The 21,298-nt window shown below is 50.9% G+C and overlaps 1 protein-coding gene across 7 annotated transcripts in view; it reads left to right on the top strand.

The window, feature by feature from the left end:
- Positions 1-1,048: 1,048 nt before the first annotated feature.
- Positions 1,049-21,298, top strand: part of FHOD3 (formin homology 2 domain containing 3) — a 402,086-nt gene continuing 381,836 nt past the window's right edge. For all 7 annotated transcript variants that reach the window (XM_080686376.1, XM_080686375.1, XM_080686374.1 and 4 more), the window contains exon 1: positions 1,049-1,371. In XM_080686376.1, the coding sequence (XP_080542502.1) occupies positions 1,207-1,371 (165 nt within the window). In that variant the 5' untranslated portion in view covers positions 1,049-1,206. The remainder of the gene's footprint in view (positions 1,372-21,298) is intronic.

Raw genomic sequence — 21,298 nt, 5'->3', positions numbered from 1 at the left:
GCCTTGTGCAGGGGCCGATGCTAAGGGCCATTGGTATTATGCTGTGACCTACAGGAGGTAACCGATGAACTGCAAACTCGGCCATAGCCGGGAATGGAGAGAACCGTGAATTCTCAATGGAAACGAAGGGGGTCGCCCGCGAGCAGCGAGGAGAACGGCGGGAGGCGGAGAGGAATCTCGCTGTTCCCGCTGGGCGGAGGAGGGCCAGCTGCACGCCTTCCCTCCACGTTTCAGCGGGTCCCCAGCTCTCCGCCGACCCGCAGCGATTCGGTGACCTCGTGGAAGTGGCCCCCGCGGTCCCGCACGGTCCAGTTAGGGCTTTCGGAGACCTCACCGAACGAGAGGCCACGGGGATGCAGAGGTCCACCAGCATCTACCAGGCAGCCCCAGTGCCCGGCCTGGCGCTGGGGTCCCGGAGCGGAGCCTCGCCCTCCATAGCCTCTCTCCTGGCGCCCCCTGCGCGTGTCTCTTAAGAGCTGCTCGGGTTCCCCGGCTCAACCTCCTCCTTCTTAGTTTCCTTCTCCCCAGGGAAAACGCCGGCTGGGCTCCGGTGCTGCCACCCTCCCGCTGGTTGCCGAGGCCGGCTCCCTCACTCCCCGGTGCCCGGCTGGGGTTTTCTGAATTCGGGCAGCAGGAGGCCGCCGCCGCTGCCTGGATCTGGAAAGGGTTAAGCCCTCTCCTAGATGGGTAAGAAGCTAGAGGACAGCCACGTCCCCCCGCCCCCTATCCGATTCCTGGAGCTCTTAGCGGTGCAGCTCGGCCGGGACTCCCCGGGCCACAGGGCGCACGTGCAGACGGAGCAAGCGGCGTCCCCGCTGCCCCAGTTTGCAGCCCAGGGGGTTCCCCACCCGCCACCACCGCCAGCGGGCTTGGCGCAGGGCTGCGGGCGCCGCGCGAGCCAATCTCCCCTTCCCGCTCCCGGCGGCGGGTCGGGTCGGTAGTGGCAACCCAGCCTGGCGTTAAGGGGACGGAGGGGGGAGGAGCCGGAGCAGGAGGGGCACCAGGGGCACGAGGGGGCCCGCCGGCCCCGCCCCCGCCCCGCCCCCCCGCGGCCGGAGCCCGGGCTGCAGCCGGGAACGCCGAGCCCGCGAGCCAGCCAGCCAGCCAGCCAGCAGTGGCCGCGGCCTCCCGGCTCCCCGTGACCCCGCGTCCCGGCCTGCGCCCCGCTGATCCCGGGGCCCGCGCCCCCCGGAGCAGGGATGCATCATGGCCACGCTGGCTTGCCGGGTGCAGTTCTTGGACGACACGGACCCTTTCAACAGCACCAACTTCCCCGAGCCCAGCCGGCCGCCGCTGTTCACGTTCCGCGAGGACCTCGCGCTCGGCACCCAGCTGGCCGGGGTCCACCGGCTGCTGCGGGCGCCGCACAAGGTACGGGCTGGGCCCCCTGGATGCTGCCCCTGCCCCGGGGAGAGCGGAGGTGGGGGAGCCGCGGGCAGGCTGGGCGGGGCGCTGTCCCGGGCGACTAGCGCCCGAACGCAGACCTCACCCATCCCCGTTAGGCAGCGTGGCCTCGGGCACCCGGCGGCTGGCGCGGGATCTCCCGGGCGGGCGGGCGAGGGGCACAGCCCAGCACTCGGGGGCGGGCGGGGCTGAGCAGGTGCCGCGCCGGCCCGAGGCGGGGTGAGGAAGGTTCCCGGGCGCCGCGCCGTTAGGTCTGCCGGGTGGGCGGGGTGGGACTCGGACCCCGGCAGTCGCCTCGGTCCCCGGGCGGCGCCTGGTCGGGCGCGGACGGAGCCTGGGCCCTGGGGACTCAGGTCCCTCGCAGGAGAGCCCTGAGCGACGCCTGGGACCAAACCTCTAGGGCAACTGCAGGCGGTCACCCGACCCTCGCGACAAAGCACTCTTCCCGGGGACACCTCCTCCTCCTTCTCTCCCCCGCCCTCCACACCCCGGTAGGATGCAGACCGCGCTGCAATAGCGCTCGCAGAGCCCCCTTTTCTTAAGAGAAGCAGGTGGCCCTGGGAACCTTGGAGGAGCAGTGGCTGTGGGGCGAGGGGCGGGGGCGCGCAGGGGCGGCGCGCGCACAAAGCCGGAGCCTTGCAGCCGCAGCCGAAATGAGGGTCCCCTGGGAAGAATGGCTTCTCAGTCCACCCGATGGAGTTTTCTTTTTAACCCTTTGCAGGAGGACAGGCGTCTTGCAAAGTGTGTGTTGCCAAGAGCTGAGCAGTGAAAGCTATCCATTTAGTTAGCCAGGAGAACGCTTCCTCCCCCCTAAACAGCGTGACTGCAGCTTGAAGAATTACTTCCCCGGTACTTTTTTTTTTTGTGTGTGCTTAGAATCCAAAGCTTGGAGATGATGTATTCTTTGAGGATCAACATTGATAAATATTTGGAAGAGATATACCCGTGATACAAAAAAAATAAAAAAATAAAAAAGAACAAAATTGATTTAAAAAAATTCTTTAGATTTCTGTATGATGTTCACCTGCCTTGGAAGCAGAGGGGGCGGTTGTGCGTGGAAACCGGTGACCCGGAGCAGTGGCGTTTTTCTCCCTCTATTGGTAGCGCAGCAATGCTTCCCTCTTCCACTTCATCCGTAACCCGTGTTCAGGTGTGAGGAAAAGGGCAGTTCCAGCTCCTTCTCCCCGCAGGCGTGCAGGATGGGTCCAGTCACCATTCCTGGGAACCTCTCTGGCCATAAAAGCAGGTTGGATGGGGAGACGGACGACAGAATGACGTATTGTGGATTCAGCTTATCAGAGTCACTCTTGTAAATTATTTGGTTCTTCTCAGTCAGTGGATTCAGCTAAAAGTTTTCGAAGGGCTTCTTCAGCATTATGAGATGCCATTCATTATGGTCTCTGATTACAGTGATCTTTTGTTGAAACCGCAGAAGACATAATTGTGGCCCAATGACCTTGAAGTGGTTTCCTTGGATTCCAAACCCTATATACGTGGTTGACCTTTCAAGTGGGAAGCTGAAATACCTTTTTATGGCTGCATGGAATAGCCCTGTAGTCTTGACTCAGAGTTGGCTGCTGTGGTAGGAGGAATCCAGCATTGTTCTCCCCTGGCCCCCACCCCATAGAAGCCACAGCACAGCCATTGACTGGCTCTCAGAACTTTCTGAGGTGGCCCTTGTGGAGTAAACAAACCAGGAGATACCCCACAGAGACCCTTGACCCCCTGTCTTGGGGTCCAGACAGCTTTAGTGTCAGAGTCTTTTGCCCCAAGACGGCTGCAGTGTATTGTGATGTTTGGCATTTGTTTTTTTGCATCTCGAGCTGAGTGAGTGGCTGATGCTGTTAGCCAGCATTCTGTAAGGCAGAATTCAGGGCATTTATATGCCTAGGTGCACTTTCATCTTTTAAAATGTTGGTTAATTTCCAACAGGGAGTCTTAAAATTGGATGGTCCACCTGTGATAAAAAGAGCTAACATTTTGTGCACTGGCATGTAGGTGCGTGCTCTACCAGGGATGTCAGTGCATGATCTCATTTCATACCACACAACCCTGTGAATGTGGAGACTTTTATATCCCCATTTTACAGATGAGGAAACTGAGGCAGAAAGTATTAAGTAATCTGGTTTCTCCTTTAGGAGGGGGGAGCTGAGAGATTCAGGCCTGTGTGACTTCCAACCCCAGTGCTGTTCTGCTCCCTGGACCAGCTGGGTGGCTGTGGGCAGAACCCACACCGTGCCTGGGGCTTTTGTTCCATTAACTTGGGGAGATCACCAAATCACCTTCTTGTGCTAGGTGCTCTTTGGCCTGGGGTGGATGAATGTTACAGGTATGAGTAAGAGCCTTGAGGCAGAATTCCTGGCCTGGTCGAGTTCACAGTCAGAGGGGGGAGTAAACAGTTATCGAGCCTCCCTCCCGTAAATTAGTTAAGGGAGAGTAGACAAGCTGCCACTCCAGACCACTGCCATGGACAAGGCTTCCCAGGGAGCCCAGCCTGGCAAGAGGAGGAGATCCTGGGGGGCCTTCTGGGTGGTGGAGAGAGGGGAGGAGCATGACTGTGGAACATGCGGATGCTCTCAGTGTTCTCAGCCATCCCATGCGTTCATCCCGTGTGAACATACAGGCAAGTGTGCTGGGCATAAATGAGCAGCTGGAGGAATTTCCACTAAATGAACACACCTGTGTAACCCGCTCCTGTCAGGCCCAGCAGAGGGTCCTAATTTGTAACGTTCCCTTGGGATTCTCCTGTGCCGGGAACCTTTGAACTGGATGACCTCTCAGGTCCTTCCCAGCCAAAACTCGAGTCCAGGCATCTTTTCTTAACCTGATGACATATTTATTTAGCTCATGCCTGCCGACTCCACTAGAATTGAATTGTTCATTTAACTAAACCACCGTCTCAGACAAAAACAATACATCACACTTACTATGCTGTATCTTTTCTATTTTCAAACTGCTATTTTGGAAAAAAGGAACCCCCACCTTTTTATAGTAGTTCCAGGGGAGATGATTAAATAAATAATTAGTTTGATGGAAAGGTCAAAACTGGTGCTGTGCTCTCACCGGGGAGGTGTTCATTTTGGTAGTTACATGTTTTGACTAGAGTAGGTGTGTGGCCTTTTGTTTTCAAATGCTGTATAAACAGGTGTTTATTTTTGGTGTAGTGTTTTAAAAGAAAAAAAAAATTGTAATTATAGGACTCCTAATGTAGAAAAAACTATGTAGTAGAATTAATAGAATCATAGATCTTTCAAAGCTTAAATGTGTTTGGATTGATTGACGCTGAAGGTTAAGGCTGTAAGGATTCATGTTTCTTTTTGATAGACGAAACTGCAAGTGTAGAATATTTTTACAAAGAAAATGATAATTAGCTCGTGTCAAAATGGCAAGTATGACTTAGTAATTTAGTTCAGGAAATGTTGTGGTGTCTGCTGTGGACTAGAAAGTGGAGTAATAGTAACTATTTTGTCTAGACTCCCTTTGTCTCCCAAGCCCACGGCCTCCCTGGGGGTCAGGTGCTGGTACTGTTACATCTCACAGCTGAAGAGACCAGAGCAGAAGCAAGTCACCTGATCATAGGAGTGGGAAGTCCCAGAGTTGGAATCTGACACCAGGTCAGAGCTTTTAATGACTCCACATTTGTGTCTTGAATGTTCTCCGTCCAAGCAGCCTGTCCATGGTCCAGAGTTCCATCCTCTGATTGGATTCGCTGTGACATACCCTGTTCGTTTCTTTGTCTCTGTGGTTACCTTGCTGCCTGGTGGGTCCCACTGGAACACAGCTGATCACAGTGAGGATTAGAGCCTTGGCGATCCTAGTCTGGGCTGGGCATCACCTGGGCTCTTAATAGAAATGCTCTCAGGCCTCCCTCCTCCCCTGCTGAATCAGAACGTGCGTTTTCCCAAGATGCCTTGGTCATTCCTGTGCACGCTGCCGTCGGAGCAGTGTGGATTAGAGGTCATTTAGGTCAGGCTCTTGCACGTGGGGGTTCTCACCGTCTCCCCTGCTCTCAGATAACTTCCTTGAGGGTGAAGATGGGCTGTCCAGATTTCCAATGTGTTCCTGGGGAGTGCTGAGGTGGAGCGTGCACTAAGTTGATTGATCAGGGTTAGTTTTAGAACACAAATCCACTGGTATTATGGCTCTAATGAATTTCCACCCTAATCCTCTTAAGTGACACATCTGTTTGCTACATTACATTAAGATTTTTAAAAGATGAGATCAGTAGTAAAGTTGGCAAGTGTGGTGTGTCACATAGCATCTTAGGACACAAGTGTTTAAGAATGTTGTATGGACTGCTGCCTTAGGGCATCTCTGCAAGCTGGGATGACTCTGCCTCGACTGTAATTAGCTTAGTTGGTTGGAGCTGTGCTGTTGCGATCAGGATCATGGGATTGAACCCTTTATGGGTCAGTTGGCTTTGCTTCACGGGCGCCACAGACCGCATCAGTAACCCCGGCAGACGTCCAGCAGGTGCCGTCATGGCTCCCCCAAAGGATTTGTGTTGGAATGGACTGGTAGAAGCCTTTGGGGGGGAAGGGCTAACATACAATGAGTTTGTGCTGTAGGCCTCCACGCATAACTTCATTTATTCTCATAACAACTCCAGCAGACAGACAATAGTACCCCAGTTATCAGATGAGGAAACCGAGACATAGGGGAGCTGGGCAGGTTTTCTAGGCCACACTGCTTTTAAGTGAAGGAGCTGGGATTTAAGGTTGAGTCTTTTTTTACTCCAAAGCCTGTAGCCAACTGTGTCCCATTATTAGAAAACCAGCAGAGCCCAAGCTCTCTGTGCAGGAGGGGTGTGTGTGGGGGGGGCGGGGCTGTGTTTCCCTTCCACCAGGCTGCCTGTCACAGGGCTGTGACTTCAGTGGTCTGGCTCTGTAAGTCTTTCCAGCGGTGAGGCTCTGCAAGGCTGTGCCTTTTGTCCTCACAGTCCAACCTGCGTCCTGGAAAACAACAGGACTGCCTTTGCCCTCCCCCTCCAGACTCTGAAATGTTAGTTCTTAATGGTGGCAGATTTAAAACTGATTAACATGCCGAGGCCAACTCAGGAACACCCCTCCCCCAGCCTCCTCAGTCCTCCGGCATTCACTTCTCTCTGAAGATGAACCGGAACACGTGGGAACTTCTCTGTCCTCAGAGGGAAGACAGTCACTGCTCTTGGCAGCCTACACACCTATCTCCGGATGATGCCTCTGCTGGCTGTGGCTGGCTCAGGAATGTCCCTGATTGAAATCTGGCTTTCTATATTGAATGTCAACTATAAAGAAATAAATAAATTTGGCTTTCTGATCGGTGTAGCTGGTTCCACTTTTGTGGGACGTTTTCAGAATCCTGGGTTTGTCAGCATCTGCTCTTTTACAGAGACAACCAGACTGCTTTTTGTTTTATTTATTTTTTCTTTTTTTTTTTTTTTTAAAGCTATTTTATTGGGAACTGTTTCTGTGCCTTGTTCTGAACTAAGAAAGAAAGAATGGGGGAAATTAAGTTACAATGAATGTTAAGCCTCACCACAGAGATGTAATCAGCAAAATCCAGATTGTGGGAAATTATAGTTTTTTTTTAAACAAATAAATTGCAAAGAAAAAAGAAATGGAAGGAAACTTTAGATTTAAAGAGACTTAAGAGATCTATCAACCAATTGCAATGTGTGGCTCTAATTGGATACTGATTCAAACAAACATACCATAAATAGATAGTTGAGATCATAGGGGAAGATTGAATAGTGACTCTTGGATATTAAAGATTATTAAAGTTAAATTAATAAGATAAAATCAAGGTATTTGATAATAAACATATGGAAGTATGATAATAGTATTGGGATATTTAAAGAAAAGTTTGTCTCTGGCAGATATACATATTGAAATATTTGCAGATGAAATTATGTGGTGTCCCAAATTTGTTTCAAAATAGTGCTGGATAAGAGGCAAGTGGGTGGGTGAGTGTGTAGATAGAATAAGACAGAGCATGAGTTAAAGCTGGGTTATTGGTATATGGGAGGGAGGTCATTATACTATTTTCTTTTTTTAAATATATTTTTTATTTATTTTTTTACAGAGAGGAAGGGAGAGGGATAGAGAGTTAGAAACATCAATGAGAGAGAAACATCGATCGGCTGCCTCTTGCACATCCCCTACTGGAGATGTGCCCGAAACTAAAGTACATGCCCTTGACTGGAATCGAACCTTGGAACCCTTCAGTCCGCAGGCCGACGCCCTATCCACTGAGCCAAACCGGTCAGGACAATATACTGTTTTCTATACTTCTGCATATGTTGAACATTTTTTGAATAAATGCTTAAAAACTGGATTACGTGTTCCAATGTTCCCTTTGGGATCACAGTCCTTCACTGAGTGTCACTGTTTGTCCGGAGCGTGTCTCCTGCAGGTGCGATGGCCAATCATCAGCACATTTTTTGTTGTGTTCCCACTGATATTTTCCTCCCAACCCTGAGGGTCATGTTCTCCTTAGGACCTTTGAAAAACAAGCACAGGACATCAGTTTTTGAATGCCCAGGGTATCTTTCTAGGCTCAGTCAATTCCGATGATGAAGTCAGCAATCAGCAGTGACGTAAACTGTTAGTTCGGTAAAGGAAGTGTTAGGGTAGGAGTATTATACATGGAGCTTCAGTGGATGCCCTTACATTTTTATCACTAACCGGAGATGTTGCTAGGGCTGTAATTTGTGATACTGACATAATGGCACTCAGTTTCCCAGGGGCTGCTGGAGCCTCTGACGTGCTCCCAAGGACACACTAGGATCTTGCTGATTCCCACTCAGCTGCTCTGCCTCCCTCTTCAGTGGGCCCAGGAGAGCATCTCCGAACGCCGTGGTGTTGTAACGCATCTAAAAATGTAAACTGGTTACAAAGGAGATCCAAGATGGCGGCAGAGTAAGTGGATGTGGCACTCACCACCTCCCAGGACCAAACCGGAATTACAACCAAAATGAAGAGCAATCAACCTGAATGACCAACCGAAGACTAGCCGAACCGAAGTCTTATAACCAAGGATTTACAGAAGAAGCCACATCAAGACTGGTAGGAATGGTGGAGACACGAAAAGGGCTGGCCCAGCTCACACGAGCAGTGCCTGAGCTTCCAAAGGGATGTCTCAGCTGCAAAGGTCCCCCCGCTCCCACCCCCAAAGCCTGGGATCTCAACCACACGCCAGGCTCTCCAACCCAGAGCACCAGATCAGGAAGAGGCGCCCACATAACACCTGGCTGTGAAAATCAGATGGATTCTGTCCCCCAGGGAGAAATGGACGTTGGCTAGGGACACAGGCACCCTCCTAAAGGGCCAAGGCACAAGCCTCATTTGCAGCCACTTACCCTGGGCTTTGGTGGAGGGAGGGTGGACAGTGGATAGGATTAGGGTAGCATGAGGAGAGACTGGGGTTCGTGGCTCCAGGGAGAGAGCTGAAGGGACAGCCTATTTTTAGAGCCACATAGTGACAAATAGAATCTACACTGTGTCTATTTACAACTTGAAAAAATACCTCTTCCTCACCACTTAGATTTGCAACCTAAAAATTAAAATGTTGGACTGAAAAAAAAAAAAGTTGGCCTGAAGGGGAAATGTTTGGAACTTCATGTTAGGGGGAAAAAATTTCAAAGTTGTTGAACACGTTGAAAAAACGGGAAAGAAACATCTTGCCATTCAATGTAGAACAATGCTCCTAGATTTGCCAACGGGGACACAGAAAAACTGGTATGTTGATCACCTCATCAGCTATTTTTAGCATTATGGGAAAGAAGAAAACCCAGAAGAAGACTTCTTTGTTATTGATTTGGCGACGCTGATGCTCCCTGCACTGGTGTAATGGCAGCGAATGAAAGGCCAGGGTCTTAACCAGAGGTCACAGGACCAGCCAAAGATGATTTTGAAGTTCTCAACATAATAGGAGAAAAACGATGCATCTCTGACTGGCTCATCAGCTCCCAAGAGTGGCTTGGGGTTCATAGCAAATGAGTTGATGGGCAGACGCTCCCAAGAGGCTTGGCATTGATGTGCTTATGGCAGGTTGGAGGCTGAGCAGCGGGCACTTGGAGGAGAAAAGGAGGAGGGTCCTCTGGCTAAACCGGGGTCACACAGGACTGCTGCCATTCACTGTGTCACAAACAGCACTGAGCCGTTCACTGTGGCTGCCTAGTTTGGCCATCATTTTGACTAAAGAAGTTTATTCTAATTACATTTTATACTGCTTTAGCACAAGTTTTCTTTTGTTTAAATATATCTTTATTGATTTCAAAGAAATCGTAAGGGAGAAGGAGAGTGAGATAGAAATGATGATGAGAGAGGATCACTGATCGGCTGCCTCCTGCATGATCAGTGACTGAGCCCGCAGCCCCGGCATGTGCCCTGACTGGGAATTGAATTGTGACCTCCTGGTTCATAGGTCAACGCTCAACCGCTGAGCCACCACGGCTTTGCACAACTTTTGTTTTATCTGTGATTTGAGCTCACCTTCTCTAACCCTTCCCTCATTATAATCATTAATTTAGAGTTGATGGTAACATCGCTTACAACCCATGAAGACATGAGTGTGTCCTGGTACTGGGGCTGAGACAACTGGTTTAAACAATGCCCCCTGCCCTCTAGTTTTATTAGACGAAAACAAAATTTAATGTTAAGTATGCAAACCTGGCTTTCAACCCTTGTAAGCAATCATGGGGAGACTTCTGTCTGGTCCTCTGATTTTATCACACAGGCTGCATTCAACTTGAGGGAAAACGGCCGACTGAGGACCAGAGGCAGGAACATCCAAGTTGCAGGGGAGTAAGGAGGGCTTGGAGCACAGTCTCCAGTTCCGCCCTGACCCACATCGTGTCTGCAGCCTCCGGGGTGTGTTTTGGGGCCCTCTGCTGCATTATTGAGCAACACGTTCTTGTGCTAACACCCCACTGTCTTACTGATTGTAGTTTACAGTACGTCTTGATGTCTGGGGGGGCGGACCTGCCCTCCTTGGCCTGGAACATAGCCATTAACATAGGAGAAAGGAAAAAGGGAAGCAAGGACCAGAGGGTCCATCCAGTGGACTGGAGGAATAAGCCTGTATGCTCGAGTATAAGGAGGAAAGGGAGAGTCCGACCACGTCACTCCTCTGTCCCAACCGCCCTCAGCCCTCAGCCCTCCAAGGCTCAGGGTCAGCTGCCTTAACTGCTTAGGGAGGGCAGGGTTGGTTGGTTTTATGGATTGTTTGGTTTGCTGATGTAGCTTTAGAGCCTAGAACAGCGCCTGGCTCATAGTGTGTGTATAGTAAATAATATTTGAGTAAGTGGGTCATCATAAGCTTTAGCATTGGAGGGAGGACAAGTGGTCTCCTCATCCAAGCCATGTCCACACAGAAGGCCCTTTTGTAAGGCCTCTGGCCAAGGGTGTTCTAGTTGCTTCTTCATGTATGACAGTGAGCAGTGGCCTCCTCTCTTGAAGATTGGCCTTTCCATGCTTAAACTTTATTTGTTAGAATTTATTCTTTATTTGTCCCCGGTTTTTGCTTGGAGAGGCGGATCCTCATTTTCCCACACAAGGGAAGGGAGGTAAATCTGGACAGCTAATTACTTGACTGTGCCTGAAGGAATGGAACAGGATGGGTAAGCCAGAGGAACCTTGACCCCCGGGTTTGGTAGTGGAGTGACCTGTGACCTGTAGATGGCGCCTAGAGGGGATTGCTGGATCACACTGGCTTTTGCCTGTGGAGGCAGAAGCAAAAGGCTGTGTTCTTGTCCTGTTCAAGCGGAGTAATATGTGTGTATTGATATGTATGTGTCTGGTACCCTAAGGCATCTTAAACACTGTAGTTCCATTTAGCTGGGAACTTAAATTGTGTGTATGGAATCAGGGTGACGTTGCTGGGAGATGGTCCCATCAACAAAGCTAGATCCAATGAGAGGAAGCCAGGAGGCAAGGAGTCTAACCTTATATGACAGAGCATCTGTTCCCGTTGCGAATGAGACGCGAGCGCATATGGAGGCTCTGAAAAGCACTCAGAAGAAACGGGAAAAGCTTTCCTCACCACCCAGAGGAACCACTCTTAGCACTTTTGCATCTTGCCAGAATTTTAATATTTATGTATATTAAAATATAACATATCTGAATACATTCCCAAGTCATTAAATATTCCTGGAACGTATAATCTTTAAGGACAGCATGGTGACCCAGTCTGTGCATGTGCCATGCCCCGTGAGGGAAAGAATTCTAAATTGAATGCATGCATGAATGAGCCATTCGATGTTTAGGTGACTGCCAATAAAAAAATACCATTGATGCTTCAATACATATACTCGAAGAAAAAAACCTTAGTGTTCATATCTGATTATTTCTTTAAGATGAATTCCTAGGTGTTTGATTGCTGCTTAGAAGGGTAAAGAATTCACCTTGGATGAGAGTGGTCTCCCCCATTTTGAGCATTGGAGATGGTTGGAAAGATGGTCCCTAAATCAACGTAGGGCCAAGCTGTGAAGCACAGTCTGACCTCCTCCTTTCACCTGCAGCTGGTGTCCCAGCTGAGTGACATTTTGACATTTGAATTTTGGGAATACCACCAGGTGGTGTCCTGAGAAGAGTATTAAAGCCCAAGGCTGCATCTCAGGGTCACCTCTGCTGGGCTTCTTGCCCTCCTCCAGATCCACGTGGTACACCCTCTATACACCTCTCACCTGTGACACTCGGTTCTTATTGCCTTCCATGTCACATCCCCTGACCAGGTGTGAACCAGTAGCAGGAAGTGCACTTTAATTCACCTTTTGGTTCTGAGTTCCTAGGACAGTGCCTGATATATAATAAGCCCTAATAAATGACTTATGAATATTTGCAAGAATGTTAATTGTAGTAGATCTATATATATAAAAAGCTAATATGCAAAGTGTCCCCGCGGGAGTCTGACCGGGAGTTCTATCACTCACTATGATGTGCGCTGACCACCAGGGGTGGCGTGGAATGAAGGAAGGCCCCGGCTGGCAGCCAGCAGCCAGGGAAGGGAGGCCCCGGCCGGCAGCTGGAAGGCTTTGATTGGCCCTGATTGCCGGCCAGGACTAGGGACCCTATCTGTGCACAAATTTCATGCACCGGGCCTCTAGTATTTATATAAATGACTAGAGGCCCGGTGCATGAAATTTGTGCATGGCGGGGGGAAGTGTCCCTCAGCCCAGCCTGCACCCTCTCCAATCTGGGACCGCTTGAGGTTTAAACAGGCAGTCATACATCCCTCTCACAATCCAGGACTGCTGGCTCCCAATGGCTCGCCTGCCTCTGCCTGATTGCCCCTAACCACTTCTGCCTGCCAGCCTGATCACCCCCTCACCACTCCCCTGCCAGCCTGATCGACGCCTAACTGCTCCCCGGCCAGCCCGATTGCCCCTAACTGCCCTCCCTTGCTGGCCATCTTGTGGCGGCCATCTTGTGTCCACATGGGGGCATCCATCTTTGACCACATGGGGACGGCCATCTTGTGTCTTGGAGTGATGGTCAATTTGCATATTACTCTTTTATTAGATAGGATGTTTGCAAACCCCTAACCTTCAAAAGCTGATATCCTCAAACCTTTGTTAGATCCCTAGTCTGTAGATGTATTTGGATGTTATAATTTTCCCCACAAACTGAAGGTGAATGAGGCAGAGCCAACTCTTCAATGTGTTAAAACCTTTCTGCCTTTTCTGTGCTGGGTCCATGCTGAGTCCTCAGATAGGAAGCCTGGGTTTGGCAGGAGAAGGCCCACTGTCCTGTCAATGCCATTTCCTGTTGAGCTTGAGGGACGTGCAAATGCCCTGGGGCTCTGCTGGGTGGAGGTAGTGAGGTGTCCTCCGTGGGCCAGACTTGAGGCCTGTAGCGTGAGATGGGGAAGCACCCCCTGGTGCACACCTGTCCCCACTTGCCCAGTTGTTCCTGAGCCTTCCGCTCAACCTTGTTTACTGGTCCTGCTCATGCTGAGCCACAAGGAGGCTGAGGACAGCTGTGAGCTTGTTTGAGGAGATCCCTGAGGCCGGGGTGGCAGCAGCATCTGTTATGAGTGGGAAATTCCAAGAGAAGGTGGATCTGGGAGACTATGGTGGCGCCTGCAGAGTCCCAGGGCCCTTCTGTCTCCACGGGGACATGCAGCCCTTTGCCAGCCTCAGAGGCTCAGGTAGATTTTATTTCAGGGATGGCGCTCACTTGAGGGATGTATTACCGCGTCACCATGTCAGATCCCAGCCTTAGGCCGCAGAGTGCTCAGGCTGGTTCCTGGTCACAGCTCCCGCAAATCACCACACCTCTGGCTCCGGCAGGCCTGGCAGGACCCGGTCTGAGAGGCCAGTCCCTAGTGGTGGGAGAGGTTGTCTCCCTGGGGGTCCTCCATTCAAGTTCACCAGCGCCCTGTATCTGGGGGCAGGGAAGGAGAGCTACTGGGTCCCCTGTCTAGAACAATAGTCAAGGGTATGAGTGGTTTTTTGTTCCCAGAACAGGGTGCATTTTTGTGGACAGTGATTCATCAGAGACCGCGCCAGTAACAGAGCCACGGCATGTCTGTGCAGTTTACGAGGCCCTGGGACACAGGTTCCCTGGCTGGTCCTCTCACAACCCCGGGAGCGGGTGCGATGGGGCATGTGGGCCCCGTAGCCAAGGGGAGAAAACGAAAAGTGGTTGGTTTCATGACTGCTGCGCAGTAACCACCCTCAAAGGGTGGCGGTGAGAACTCAGGCACACGACCTCTGACCTCCGACCTCTGGCCCAGCCCCCTCCAGCGAGTCTCCCTGTGGCAGTCTGTCGGAGATAAGCATGAGGAACAGTCCCTGACACCCAGGGAAGTTTGTGGAGGGGACACAGTGCGGGAAGATTTTGGCCGAGTTCGTGGATATCAGATGTCAGCACGTGGTGAGGATTTTTGTGGGGCTGGGCAGCAGAGCGTGGCTAAGTGGGAAGCTTTATTTCTCTCTGTGCCACTGGTCCCAGGACATGAAAAGTATCATGTCGGGATGCGTTGGGGAAATAAGTCATAAATGTAGAAGTGACATAACCACAGAGGCCTGTCTAAGTGTGATGTGGGCCACAGAAATGGCAGACGTGGGAAAATCTCAGTGAACTGCATGGAGGGAGCGGGTGGGTGTGAGGAGGTGAAGGGCCTCCGGCGCAGGTGAGCAGGGACCCTGAGGCAGGCTCAGCTTGGATGGCTCAGGGCAGGTGAGAGTGTCGGAAGGGAAGGTGGTGACTCACACACCGGCCGTCCTCAGTGCACAAAGTAATTTCCTAACGTAAGGGAAAAGGGAGGGAAGAGGAGAGAAAAACAGGAATATGGGAAGGAAATACTTACCAAGAGAGGCGTGGGAAAGAGAAACGGGGGAAAGGAGAAGAGAGGCAGGCAAGGCAGTCACTGAGAAGTCACCTCCGAAGAATGTGTGCGGAGGAAGGGCGCCAGGGACCAGTTGCGGGTGGGCCTGACTGTGCGGGGAGGGAGCGCAGGGTCTCCGCTGTCCATGCCCGGTCACCGCTGCCTCCTGGTGAGTTGAGGTATCAGGGGAGGAGACTTAAGATGTTACCCTTCCCAGGGACTCTCCCTCCTCCCGCCCCTTCACAGTGTTTATGGGGTGTCTGTTGGGCACCAGACTCTGCTAGGGCCAGCACAGTAACCAAAATAAAGGAAACCAAGGGCCACCAGGATGGCGTGGGCGCCAGCTCCGGCCCAGCCTGTGCCCTCCACGTTCCCTCTCCTGCAACCTTTGAATGGTAGCATCTCCCTTGTGGGGCAGTTGTGGACAAAAATACAAAAGGATCCCAGCCCTGGTGGGTGTGGCTCAGTGGGTTGGGCATTGTCTTGTGCACCCCTAGATTGCTGGTTCGTTTCCTGGTCAGGGCACATTCCCGGGTTATGGGCTCAATCCCCAGGAGGGGGCGTACAGGAGGCAGCCGATCGATGTTTCACTCTCACATCGATGCTTCTCTCTCTCTTTCAAAATCAGTTTTAAAAATCTTTGAAAAGACCCACACGGTTACATGTCACAGAGATCTGCCAGTTGACTTCCGTGGCCTCCAGCCCAGCTACCTGATGGCCGTCAGCAGGCTGAGCTTCTGTTCCCCACACCTTCCCTCCCCTGCCACCCCTGTGACTGCAGGGCCAGAGCAGGACCTTCAGATGCAGCCCTGCCCCCACCTGCCTGTCTACCTGTGTGACAGGTGCAGCTGTGTCCCTTCTCCTGGCCGTGGCAGGTCTCTTTCCACTGTACCTCCAACATCGATTTCCCTCTGGGATGGGTCCTTTAGCATTGAGATGGACCTCCTTCATCAAGAAAACTCCTCCTCCCTGGTCCCCAGGTCCAGCCATCATCCTCCATCCTCAAGTGTCTCAGACCTTGTCTAAGCCCCACTGTTTTCCCTCTTTCCCTCCTGGCTCCAGTTACCACAGCGAAGCTGCTCTCGTACTAAGATTCTTGTCTTTAATGCAGTAGATATTGTTCCAGCACCTTTAAAAATATATTTTTATTGATTTCAGAGAGGAAGGGAGAGGGAGAGAGAGGTAGAAACATCAATGATGAGAGACAATCACGCTCCTGCACGCTCACACAGGGGTTCGAGTCTGCTACCGGGGCATGTGCTCTGACCAGGAATCGAACTGTGACCTCCTGGTCATAGGCTGACGCTCAACCACTGAGCCACACTGGCCAGGCGATACTTTCCCATCTTGATCTTATTTAATCTCTTAGCAGCACCTGCCATTTTGGCCGTCCCTGTGAGGAATGCGTGCTGCTCCGGGTTGGATGGTGAGAGATTCACCTTCCCTTTCTGTTCCTTCTCGGTCTTTCTGCTCCCTCCTGCCCTTCCTCAGGCCCTGTCCCGGGACCATGCCTTCTTCTCACAGTTGACCTCCTTTCCTGGGACGCTTTGAGAGCTTTTGGATGCCCCCTGGTCAGCTCCTCTTGTGTGTCCACAGATGATGAACACACACTGTGTCTAGATTGGATCTTATCTTCCTGCAGACACCTGCTGCCTCAGTGAGAACCTCACCATCCAGCTGGCTGCCCAACCAAGGACCCCTCCCTGCTCCGGCCATTTCTCCCCCTCACATTCTGGTGATTCTGTCGCCTCATAGCATTTTCCTCCCACTCCATGTATAGTCTTTGGCCTATAGAAAGTGCTCAGTAAATGATGAAATGAATGAAAAATAAACAAGGTAACATATGAGAAAGTGCCTGTCACATGGCAGTTACTAAAAAACATACCTATATTAGTTACCAGGGCTGGGAACACATCGCTCTAAAGCATCGTCGTATAAAACATTTTGAATGACCTCTCACGGTTTCCTCTGGCCAGGAATCGGGAGCAGCTCGAGGTGGTGCTGGCCCAGAGTTTCTTACGAAGTAGCAGCCAGACCATGGCCAGGCCCAACCATCTCACAGGTTTCTTCAGTCACAAGTCTGGTGTGTGGGCTTGGAAGATGCAAATAGCTGGGTGTTCCTCGGATGTCTCTTTATCTCTCTGTGGTCTCTCCACAATGTGTCTATAGCAGGTGGCTTCGGGTAGCTCAGTGGTCGGCAAACTGTGGCTCGCGAGCCACATGCGGCTCTTTGGCCCCTTGAGTGTGGCTCTTCCACAAAATACCACGGCCTGGGCGAGTCTATTTTGAAGAAGTGGCATTAGAGGAAGTTGAAGTTTAAAAAATTTGGCTCTCAAAAGAAATTTCAATCGTTGTACTGTTGATATTTAGCTCTGTTGACTAATGAGTTTGCCGACCACTGGGGTAGCTGGACCCCTGATGTTGCATCTCAGGGCTCCAGAGAGAGGGCCAAGGGGTGCTGTATCCCCTTTCCTGACCACCACTCTCGCTGCCCGTGAGAAGCAGATCACTAAGGCTGGCCCATATTCAAGGGCAGGGGGATTAGACACCCTTGTTTCTTTTCTTTTTTTAAAAAAAAATATTTTATTGATTTTTTTTTACAGAGAGGAAGGGAGAGGGATAGGGAGTTAGAAACATCGATGAGAGAGAAACATCAATCAGCTGCCTCCTGCACACTCCCTACTGGTTATGTGCCTGCAACCAAGGTACATGCCCTTGACCAGAATCAAACCTGGGACCCTTCAGTCTGCAGGCCAACGCTCTACCACTGAGCCAAAACAGTTAGGGCAACTCCCTTGTTTCTTTTGAAAGGAGTGTCAAAGAATTTATGAATCTTTAAAAGAGAAATTTATATACAGTAAAATTCACTTTTTGGTGTACAAACCTTTGAGTTTTAACACATGATAGGTTCTCATAACTACAGTAAGACCTTGCTTAATGTTGTCGATAGGTTCTTGGAAACTGCAGCTTTAAGTGGAACTGCGTACAATGAACCAGTGTTACCACAGGCTAACGGATATTGACAAGAGTTACGTTCCTATGGGCTATTTCTGGTCACAGAAACATCACCAAACTTCTAAATAAAGACCCCAAACACTTCGAATAGTAAGCATTGAAATAAATGTGAGCTATGCATACATTTAAGAAAGATTAATAACAACAAGAGAATTCTTTTCCAACCCACTTATTCCATCAGTTCAGGGTTGTGTGTGGTTATAGCCGATCCCAGCTACTCAGGGTTCAAGGCAGGAGCCCACTTTGGACAGGACTCCCTTCCATGGCAGGGAGCACCCCCTCACCCCACTCAGACCCCATGTCTACATTGTCAGACTGCGACAATGTAGACATGCCAGTTGAACGAACCTGCACATTTTTGGGATGTGGGAGGAAACCGGAGTCTCCAGAGAAAACCCACGCAGACATGGAGAAAATGTCTAAACTCTGCATAGACAGTGGTCCCAGCCGGGAATTGATTTTTTTTTCTTCTTCTCATCAACCTTATAACAAAAGGACGTTGAATGAAATGACATTATTTGCTGACCGGCTGTACCACAGGATACAGAGCAATTCCAGCATCCTAAAGAATTCCCCAGGGTACCCCTTTGTAGTCGGACATTCCCTGGCAACCGGGAATCTGTTCTCTCTCCTTAGAGTTTTGTTTTTTCTAGAATGCCATATAAATAGAATCATGCAGTATGCAATCTTTAGAGACTGGCTTCTTTCACTGTGAATAATGCCCTTGAGATCCATCGAAGCTGTTGCGTGCATCAGTGGTTCATTCCTTTTAAATGCCGAGTGGTATTCCATTCTATGGATGCACCGGTCCGTTGATCCATCCACTCCTTCACGGGCCTTTGTGTTGTTTCTGGTTTTGGGTGATTACAAATAAAGCTGCTGCAAACATTTGATCTGGAGGCTGCGTCTCTTAGCCACTATGTCATACCCTTTTCGGCCATCCCCATTTGTGTGCAGATTTTGTGTGAACATAAGTTTTCATTTTTCCAGGATAAATACCTGGAAATGAGATTGCTTCCTGGCAGAGAATTCCCTGGCACCCTCCTTAGCCAGACTATCAGGAGGTTATTAGGTACCTTACCCCGTGTCCGAAGAATTTGTTGCTCTGGTCTTTGGACTTCAGAGTATAAGTACTTTCTAAAGCTCTGCCCACAGAAAGGACCCTTCATGTAAAAACCACCATTTGTTTATTTGACTCTTCTTTAGTCTTTTTTTGTTTTGTTTTTTTTTGTTGTTGTTAATCCTCACCTGAGGATATTTTTCCATTGATTTTTAGAGAGTGGAAGGGTGGGGGAGAGACAGAGAGAAACATCAATGTGAAAGAGATGCATCAATTGGTCAAAGAATTTATGAACCTTTAAAAGAGAAATTTATATACAGTAAAATTCACTTTTTGGTGTACAAACCTTTGAGTTTTAACACATGATAGGTTCTCATAACTACCGTAAGACCTTGCTTAATGTTGTCGATAGGGTCTTGGAAACTGCAGCTTTAAGTGGAACTGTGTACAATGAACCAGTGACTCGGGCCGGGGATCCAGCCTGCAACAGAGATACCTGCCCTTGGCTGGAATCGAACCTGGGGCCTGCAGTCCATGGGCTGATGCTCTCTCCACCGAGCCAAACTGGCTAGAGCTGCTCTTTATTCTTAAGCCTTCAGAGGCTCTGTGTGAGGGTGAGGGGAAGCCCTGCTCCCTCTGCAGCCTCGTCGCCCTCAGCTCTGGCATCCCCCAGCACCCACTCTGTGCCCCCATTCCTCCACTTCACAAAGGGACAGTGCCTCTGACGGAGGTGGGTGGGAATCATTTTCAGACCTCACGGAGCACAGATCATCAGAAATGCTGTCCGGTGGCAAAATGCCATAAATAAACGAAGCAGCAAGCAACCTTGGCGAATGCTGGTGTATGAAAAATGCACTTTGATCACTGAGCATGGAGATGAAGTAAGCAGGGATGGGGGCAGGTGGCCGGAAGGCTGTCAAGTCTGAGAACGGATCCAAAGTGAAGGCGGCAGGGGGCAATGGGAGGGGGCGCAGTATTTAAGTTCAGAGGCTGTGATATTAAAGGTCTGGTGTTTGGATGAGTTCGCACTTCTCTTTATAAAGGAAGGCTCAGCATCCAGAGGCTGCCCAGGCCTCCAGGTGGCCCTTGTGGAAAACGCCTTCGCGCACATTCCATCCATGCTCGGCTGAACGAAACTCCCAGCCGGAGACCTGCCTGCAGTGCATGAGCAGAGCCGACCTTCTGCTCCCGTTCTGTTCTGCAGGGTTATCCGGGATGCTTCCGTTCCTTAGGCCAGTGGTCGGCAAACTGTGGCTCTGTTGACTAATGAGTTGCCGACCACTGCCCTAGGCTATTATAGTACAGACGTTAGGTCCAGGCTAAAGAGGGGCAGCTCTGTCCCCTGTTCCAGGTACCTGTAAAGGCGGAGGCCATCAGCCCGCGGCCTCTAGGCACATACAGGAAGGGAGATGTGAGATCGGGCCCGGCCTCCGCAGTCTTTCACTCACCGCACGAAGGCGTGAGGTCTCGCCCTTCGTCAGGTTCCCTGTGGTGGGCCTGGAAATCCAAGAAGAGTAAAGCATGGGCCTTGTCACCGAGAACTCAAAGGCCATAGTGACACAGGGCCCGATTCTCTAACCAGAGGTGTCACTGTATTTCTGTGAAAAATGCATTCAGAGTTCCCGACGCAGACAACCAAGTCCTAGTGAACTTTGGCATGCCGCCGTGTGCAAACTGGGGACTGTGCTGATGCGGGAATAGTGACTGGCCTGTATTTAGCTGAGTTTCATTAGACCCTTTAGTTTGTGGAAAGATGGTTAGGACAGTGTCCCTTACCTGCCTCCCTGCAAAGTCTCTCTCTCTCTCTCTCTCTCTCTCTCTCTCTCTCTCTCTCTCTCTCTCTCTCTCTGTCTGTTTTTCCTGGTCTCTGCCCATCTCCTTGGCTTCTCAGATGCTTTATATTCCAGCTCCTGCCGCCTGTGACCAAAGTCTTTCCCTCTGAAATGTTACTCCCTCTGTGCCCCCTGGCTCTCGTTCACCGGTGTACAGAAGCTTTCACAGGGTCTCGCACAGGTGAGAGTGGGGCCTCCTGCAGGGGGCTGTGGGGGTCGGCCCTGGTGCATCCCGAGATTTTGAAATTTACTCGTAACATTAGAGTTTGTGAACAGCCCTTTGGTTAAAGGCCCAGCCGCCCGTCAGCAGCAAGGGAGGACTTAGGTGAAGGCCCAGAGCCTGTCCATGCTCACATGTGCACCTCGTTAGTTCCTGCCTCGCGCCTGGCCTGGAGAGAGGCCCCCATCTGTGATGTCCCAGTGAACGCCAGCCTGGCTCAGCTGGGAAAGTCCCCCGTCACGTCTGTCGTCACCCCGACTTTTGGAAACTTGGTGTGTGTGTCCCTGTCTCCTCCTTGGTGCATGGCCCCCTGGTATTACCACCTGCCAGGCCCTGACGTGGCAGCTATCTGTTTGCTGTGGCTGCACACGCTGGGCCACGGGTGAGACAGGCTTGGATCACATAAGAGCTAATCCCAGGCTGAGGAGCGGGAGGGCGGAGGAGGGGCCGAGGGCT

This window comes from Plecotus auritus (assembly GCF_963455305.1).
Source record: "Plecotus auritus genome assembly, chromosome: 8".
In the NCBI taxonomy this organism is placed as follows: Eukaryota; Metazoa; Chordata; class Mammalia; order Chiroptera; family Vespertilionidae; genus Plecotus; species Plecotus auritus.
Note: the sequence above shows the minus strand (reverse complement) of the source record. Positions and strands in the feature narration are given on the sequence as shown.